The sequence below is a fragment of the Salvelinus sp. IW2-2015 genome, linkage group LG20 (genome assembly GCF_002910315.2).
Source record: "Salvelinus sp. IW2-2015 linkage group LG20, ASM291031v2, whole genome shotgun sequence".
Classification (NCBI taxonomy): domain Eukaryota; kingdom Metazoa; phylum Chordata; class Actinopteri; order Salmoniformes; family Salmonidae; genus Salvelinus; species Salvelinus sp. IW2-2015.
The window spans coordinates 4,581,153-4,589,501 of record NC_036860.1 but is presented as its reverse complement, the minus strand read 5'-3'; the positions used below and the strand labels follow the sequence as shown (position 1 = coordinate 4,589,501).

The following is an 8,349-nucleotide window of genomic DNA, read 5'->3' as shown; positions in this document are numbered from 1 at the left end:
AAAATAAAAGTTGCCCACAAGTTAGCGCTTGCTTGCGCACATATGGCACACGTGGAGGACTTTTTGACATGAGGTGAAGCAGAGAGGAAGTGATATGTCAGGCACCTGCAGCAGACCCATGGTTGGAAAGGCCCAGTGCAGTCAAAAGGTTTTATAAATATTTCCACACTATGAGGTTGGAATAATACAACATAAAATTATTTCACAAATAATTGTGCCGGATAACAATGATCACATATCCAGGGCTTGGACAGGAAAAGGAGAGGAGAGTGGGTATGAAGTTAAGTTCAGGGAGGAGGCGAGGGCCTGGTCAATAAAGTTCCCCGCGGCACCGGAATCCACTAGAGCTGTAGAGACAACATTTGAGGGACAGCCAGCCAGTGAAGTGGGAATCAAAGGGTTTGGCGGAAAACTATAATGGAATACTCACGCCTACTCTGMGAGACYGAAGGTCASGGGGCTGCCCCTCTTCTCTAGTGGACCCCGGGTTGTGACGTACCGGACACCACTGAAGCTGGTGCCKCTCCTGGCCGCAATAGGGACAGAGCTCGGACCTCTCAGTGGTGGGGGCTCCAGTCTGATAGACGAAATAGAAGGAGCACTGGCTTAGGAAGCCACAGCATTTCMATGGAGTGCCATCATACTTCTCTGGAAGGGACAGTCGAGCATCACTGACCTGGACGGACAACTCGATAGGCTGGGGGACTGGCTCACTGTGARGACCCGTGGTAGGAGGCCCTCAYTCAGAGGTATGGAGAACCTCGCTGGTGGTGTCGAGGCGGTGGAGAACGCGGAGGACCACATTTGTGGTCGTACCCAGTAGAGCCAACTGGTCGTGGTCTTGGTGGAGTAGATGTCCCTGTTCCTCGACCGTCTGGAAGATGATGTAAGTTTCTACTGCTTCCATAATTTCTGAGGCAGTATTCTATAACGTATATGCAGGGAGTCAGGAAGCAGGTGCAGAAGGTGAGTATAATAATCATCACCATCATCATGACAAGACAGGACAGGAACTGCATACTGAACGTAACCAAAACCAATACTGCCTGATGATTGAGGCTACTGAGGGCTATATGAAGGMAGAGTAATCAGGGTGGTGATGAAGTCCAGGTGTGCTTAACGATGGGGAGCAGGTGTGCGCAATGATGGCTGCCAGATGTGCGCAATGTGGGTTGCCAGGACCAGTGGTTAGTAGACCGGCGACTTCGAGCTCCGAAAGGAAGGAGCAGGAGTAGGAGTGACAACTACGCTGGCCGCTCCCATATGTATTCTTTTGTAGATATATACTGTTAATAGTTCACAAAAGTTTATTGCAACGTACCGGCCGCCTACTCATCTTCTTTCTTTGGATTACCTGCCATTTAGGGGCCTACCTTCCCACTGCCTTCTTCTCACCTGGAATAATACTGTGAAATTGTGACAATTAGGATAATGTTGGAGTTTTGGCCTTTATGGGGGCAAAATTACAAACTTTGTTAAACACATGCCCTGTATAAGCCTTAAACTTGTACATTTCCACTATCTGTTTGTCTRGTGTAAGAAGAAGCCATTATTTTTCCTCTCTTGTTTCTGAGTAACTTCGTCAAGCGGRCAAAGACAAAGAGCCTCTGAGAGTGACCACAGTTTTGGTCCATCATGTTCTTTTCGTATCTTTCAAGGGCACAGCTGTGTGAAGATATGAAGAGAACAAAGGCTAGCTTGAGCAGCAGCGACAATTCTTTCAGCAGAAAGGGGTAACAAAACTGCCGTTATCACTTGTTTGTACGCTATGTTCCCACCATGATCTCACACACCTGCTAAACTGCAGGTGAGGTTGTATTTTCCTATAAAGGCTGAGATCCAACTCTTGTTTGATGGTCTCTTAACGCTGCACTGTTGAGTGGATTGTTAACCAGCTCCAGATTTGCAAATCTTATAATGAAAAGTTGTTGTTTTGAAGAATCTGCAGTCTCTCTTCCTTTTGATTAGAATTTCCACAACACCTTCCATGGTGACATCACCATGTGGTAAATTATATACCAATACAAAAGAGAGCTCCAAACCTCTGCCAATAAAAGCTKATTTCTCAGGCCACCCCKAGACAGTCCTAGCAAAATTCTTGCTTGAGAAATTGCCCTTTGCTAAGAAGCTATTTTTGTTACTATTTGACCATTTTAATTGAAAACAATCACTGTTAAGTCCATAATTGTTACCCAGAAATGATTTGATAGTGAGATAAAAACAGCATTGGACCTATAATATGTTCCTTTGGATATTCTGTCTCAAATTCCGCCCTATAAAAGAACCAAAAATCTAAAATTTGGACTCATCAGACCAAAGGACAGATTTCCACCAGTCTAATGTCCATTGTTTGGGTTTCTTGGCCCAGGCAAGTCTCTTCTTCTAATTGTTGTCCTTTAGTAGTGGTTTCTTTGCAGCAATTCGACCATGAAGGCCGAATTCACGCAGTCTCCTCTGAACAGTCAATGATGTGTCTGTTACTTGATGTCTTCACTATTATTCTACAATGTAGAAAATAGTAAAAATAAAGAAAAACCKTTGAATGAGTAGGTGTGTCCAAACGTTTTACTGGTACTGTATATATGGAGACAGTTTAGTGACAGAAATAAGTAGTTAAATACATGTACAATTGAATTACAAATGTTTCCTGATCTGTCTTTATATCACTCAGATATACTGTACTGTAGAACAGACACATTTTTTGGGGGGGGAGGGTATCTGTTGTTCCATGTAGTGAATTTGTTATAATTATTTTTTATATTTTTTTGGGGGAATCTGTTTTTCCATGAATGGGCTAATAGTAGTAAGGCCAAAAATAAAGTTTCATCAACTCTTTTTTTTATATATTTTTTTTATACTTCAAATGATTGTTAAAATTCTAAATCAAATAGCAAAATMATCCTTGGTATGACCTTCTTGAAACAATTCCATATAGCTTAGTAGAAATTTGACAATTTGACTTGGAAAGGTGGATTCCTATGACAGTGCCACGTTGAAAGTCACTGAGCTCTTCAGTACGGGCCATTCTACTGCCAATATTTTCCATGGAGATTGCATGGCTGTGTGCTCGATTTTATATACCTGTCAGCAATGGGTGTGGCTGAAATAACCAAATCCACTAATTTGAAGGGGTGTCCACATACTTTTGTATATATAGTGTACGTCTCAAACTTTGTTCTCACAGATGGATTATGTTGCGAAACAGAAGCAAGGTTTGGAAGGGACCTCCTAGAATGCTCACAGGGTAGCCACAAAACAACCACATCCTCAGTGACACTAGAGCAGATGACGACTTTCAATATGTCAGATATGTCATTGTGCACTGAACTTGATCAGACAGTCTGTGACACAAATTAATGAATTAATTTGGATTTAGAACTAKTCGAACAATGATGCCATGTGGRATGGTTAGCAGAATCTATCAGAACCAATAAGGTAAGAATACTATTTGAATAGTATTTTTCTGAATAACATGAATAACATTGAAGTYCAATATCTTTATTCTATTGTTAGCGTTGTCTACCATTGTTAGATTTCTTTGTGTGGGGTTTGGTGTTTTTTGTAAACGCATTTGTTGCTTACATTTCTGGACTTAACCTTTCCTTGACATGAAAGTGATAGTCTTGAATTACATTTTTTCCTTCTTCTCGACTCCAATACAGTACTATATATTTGTTTCATACACTTCCAGTAATGGTTATTTTACTTCAAGTAATGAACAACACAAGGACATATGTGATTTATTGTTTTTCAGGCGCCATTGATGATCTCAGTTAATGAGCAGAACAGACTACTGTCTATTGTTGCCCTCATGGCTGTGAAACAACAGCTAATCAGCTCACTAGCATTGTGTTACCTGATTCAATATGGTAAGTTTAACTTTATCTCATCTATTATTTGTGCTATATATTGTATTGATTTTCAAGTTATGCATTTTCTCAAACACATATCTAGATAGTTATCTCCTATGAGTAGTAATTGGTTAGATTAGCAGGAAATGTTTTACCACATCAGGGTACCAGCAGAGCCTTATATAGACTATGAGTCTGGGTACCATGGCACTGGAATCACATCATCCTTTTTTCCTGCATTTACAGTTGCATGTTTCTGCAATGTCACCTGCACCACAGACTACAYTACATCCCTGAACTGTTCCTGCTCAGGCACAGTGCCCTCATCTCCCATTCTCCTTGAGGCAGAGTGCAGGTACACACTGTTCTTTTTCACTGCTGTGTTTCTGGCCTTGTGCAGATAGATTTAAGAGATCACATGTATACATATTTATGTACTGTAAAGTTTAAACATATCATTTTAAGAAAAACATCTGAATGTTACATAAACCTTTTCAAATTTGTTTTGGTTTTTGTTTACAAAAGCTGTATTTGAATATTATAATCACTCTTCTCTCTTTTCAGAGATTTTGAAGACCAAGTGAATGATAGCTGTGAAATAACACCCCCACAAAGCTGGTGTATAATACAACCAGAAGATTTTTTCAATATAATATCCGTTGAAACMTATTGCACTGCAAGAGTAAAGCACACAGGAAAAGAAGACAAAATGAAAACGGATGACTCAACTGACTGGAAATTGTATAAATTAGGTAAGTGGAGTAGACCAATGTCTTAGGATGGTTTGTACTTTACCCTGAACATTGCCTCTGATTCAGTGACAAGATATGGCATGAATAAGAAGTGTCTATCGTTAGCAGTGAGGTCATCTTATTAGCCATTCTGCTGTGACAAATTTGTATCAGCAGTTTTGAACTTTGCACAGCTTTGAAATGACAGTGTTGAACAGTCTTTACAATTAAGTATTTGTGTGATGTGGACTGAGTGTCCTGGGTTCTTATATATCTATCACCCGCATTTGAAAGCTAATATGGTACAAATGATTGAGCTTTGTGCACTTGAATCCATGCCTTTTTCATATAATGGTTCCAACCCAAGCGTCTCTGCCTTTTCTTCAATAGTGAAGCCGCAGCATCCAGTCAATGTACAAGTGACAGAGAACATTGACAGCTACAACGTCACTTGGCAGATGGATGAAAACATTTACCTTGATAAATGCTTCATGTACAGGGTGCGGATTACAACAAATAATAACTATTTAAAGGTAAACAAAATATATTTACTATGTTACATGTTTCCAATCAAATATTACAGTATGTGAAATACCAGGTCCCKCAAACTGTTAAATATAAGTTTTTCTTTTGACCTACAGGATCSAGTCTATTACCCTGTAAGAGAGGACCAGAGGTACCTAGTGCTAAACAGTCTTAAACTGCAACCAGGAACTGAGTATGTGGCAAATGTCCAGGCCTCAGTGAACCCTGTGTGGAACTACCAAGGTCCCTGGGGTGAATGGAGCTCCACRGTAGAATGGAGGACTACAGGTACATCAATGCAGCAAGTTTAGATTGAACTGATCTGCGTTACATGCTTTTCCTGGATATATTGGCTTGGGACTTCATTTTTCATGTTATAGTAATGTATGAAATGGAGTAAAAATGCTCTCTCTTTCTATACACTATGTGTATTTTTACAGAAGGGGATGCTAAGTTATGGTGTCAGTGGCCCGTTTTACTGACCATTCTCCCCTGTTTGATCCTGTGCTACCTCTTTAAAATGTGAGTATTCCTTATTTATGATCATTCAGGTAACAGTAACTGTTTGTGTTTGCTAAGCATTTTTGATCAGACACCAACTTGTATCCTCAATTTCTTCAGGTCTGCCAATAAATGAAAGGTTCTAGCCTGGTCACCATCATATGTGCTACATCCAACTTCTCTGACTTTCGTCAGATGCCTTGAACAAACACAACAGTTGGCTAAAGCACAAATTGATCTACGACCAGGCTAGAAATGTTCAGCCTCTTGGTGTTTTTATAGAAAGCGTGWATACACTATACACTTTCCTGGCATAACCTCCCACATACACAGAAACCACAGCTGATGCTCTTTACTTGCATGTACATATAGGGGTGAGAAGGCACAGGAAGTCAGAGCTGCTTCTACATTATTATTATACCAAAACTAACCGATGATAGCGCGGTGGTTAGGTTTGCTTCTACATTATTATTACACCACTTACCCTATAAAACATTATAACACCTGCATAGAGAAAAATTCCATCCTCCCATAAATGAAAAGTGAAAGAGTATTTGTGAAGACCTGAATAGTTCTGCTTTCCTTTGTGAAAACAACCTGTTTGTCACTTTGCCTCTACATCTCTCCCCTGCAGATTGTGGCTGAAGAGGCTACACATGATGAACTATTCCCCAAGCCCAGAGGACTTTTTCAAGCCTCTCTACCACACATATGGAGGGGATTTTAAGGTAAAAATACAGGCAAAACCAAAATAACTAATTGTGTCTGTGGGACATGTTCTAAACSCCTCCAGCAGGTGTTACCTATAGGGGGAACTTCAGCATGGCCAAKAATGGGACTTRCCCATAATCAATTATGATCCCGCATTATAATGACTCAGTCTGCAGGGGCTTCAAGGGCTTGTTTTCAACTCATATGTGGGTAGATGCTCAGTAGACATTGAMCTTATGTACTACATCAGAGCAGTTCACCTCCCATCCCCCAATGGAAAATACCACAGGTAGAAATCTAAACTAAGATGTTTGTTAGGGTTATATTTAAATATTTTCCCCTTAGTATTTTATAAATATTCCAGAAAGGTAACCACTTATCTTTTCAGATTTGCCTTTTTTATGTATTATTTACAAAACAATTGACACTCTAATGAAGGGGTCATATCCACTATGCTTAGTGAATAGTAAAAACATGTCATTTTTTAAATGTCAAATGTATTGCCTTTTAATTTGGCATGAATACAACCAGMCATGATGTTTTCATCTGATTAACCAGGTTTGTATCCAACGTTTTTACGAGTAAAGTACGTCAGATAAAAATGTAATGACAGTCCTGATGGAAACGGTAAACTTTCCAAATGTCGATGAAACAAAATATGCAAGACAAGGTGAGATATTTTTGTGTCGGTAAAATGAATTATGCGAGAAATGTCGTTGGATACGCTTTTATGTGCAAATATTGATATAATAACCATCATTTCGAAGTAAACTTGGAGTCACGCGATGACATGTTGTGCGTTCCTCCCACTATGACTTGATGGGAAAGCATGCAGTTTKGTTTATTAAACTACAAATTAAATATAGTATGATTAACTTCCAAGGGTGGTGAAAYTGCACTTGTTTAATAATCTCGCTCTTTTGTCCATATAATCTCATCATGTAGGCTATACGTGCGCTCTAGCTGGCTAGAGCAGTGAGTAGATCCCAACTGTGGGGAAACTCAGTCCGGCTTTCAATTTACTCTTGGAAGCTGTAATAGTAGAATGKACAATATATAATTTCGAAATGGGTAGTGCATCATCAGTTTTTCTCTTGTCATGTCAGTCATTGCATACCTTAGGGAGCTATTTTGTAACATGTTATAAATGTCCATATCAACTAGCCCATGTCAGCTAACGTTTTTTTTGCTATGTTTTTTAGCCATGTATTTTGTAGTAATGTTCTAGTCACTCAAATATCACATGCATACACATTAGACATGGCAAAATGTATATAATTGCAAGAAAATGAGCTTTAAAACTGCTAAATGCTCTCTGCAACCCATGYCAAAATGTGTAGAATTTCAGGAAATAATGACTYGTGTGAACAGTTTGTGTCATGAACAGTGCTTGGGCACAAAGAAATAGACGTGGGGGGCGCGGGAAGTTCCCCAATGTTGGATGGGGTGGGGCACTGAGTGAAGATGTGTGGGAACCCCTGGGCTAGATCGCACGTATCAATACCAGAGAGGGCACACTATATTTACATTTTTGTCATTTAGCAGACACTCTTATCCAGAGTGATTTACATGAGCAATTAGGGTTAAGTGCGTTGCTCAAGGGTACATCGACCGATTTTTCAAATAGTAGATTTAGGGGATTTGAACCAGCGACTTTTCGGTTACTMTCCCAACGCTCTTAACCGCTCGGCTACCTGACACAAATTATCACGCAAATTATTTTGTGAGAAAACTATGAGTTGAAAATGCGATGGAAACTTTTAAACTTATTTTATGTGCACTACACCATCACGCACATCCTTTTATATGCAACAAGTCAATTTGATGGAAACATCTCTGGTGTGAAAATGCGCATATTTGTTTTATGCGGATTCTTTGATTCGCATGAAGATTTGTAGCCAATTTCTTCAAAAAAAGTAGGCTACTTGCGCACGTTTGTCCACAAAAATAATCCCAGCATCCAAACAGTGCACTGTGCACCCGACATTTGAAAATGGAAAGAGACATCTGTTAGACTACAAAACACCAAA

General features: G+C 39.7%; 1 protein-coding gene across 4 annotated transcripts in view; it reads left to right on the top strand.

Moving 5' to 3' along the window:
* The first annotated feature begins 3,183 nt into the window (after window positions 1-3,183).
* The window catches only part of il21r.1 (interleukin 21 receptor, tandem duplicate 1), a 21,516-nt gene continuing 16,350 nt past the window's right edge, over window positions 3,184-8,349 (top strand). For all 4 annotated transcript variants that reach the window (XM_070449144.1, XM_070449143.1, XM_070449142.1 and 1 more), the window contains 8 exon segments: window positions 3,184-3,435; window positions 3,755-3,869; window positions 4,098-4,206; window positions 4,416-4,603; window positions 4,973-5,115; window positions 5,224-5,395; window positions 5,548-5,629; window positions 6,243-6,336. In XM_070449144.1, coding sequence (XP_070305245.1) covers window positions 3,764-3,869; window positions 4,098-4,206; window positions 4,416-4,603; window positions 4,973-5,115; window positions 5,224-5,395; window positions 5,548-5,629; window positions 6,243-6,336 — 894 coding nt within the window. In that variant the 5' untranslated portion in view covers window positions 3,184-3,435; window positions 3,755-3,763.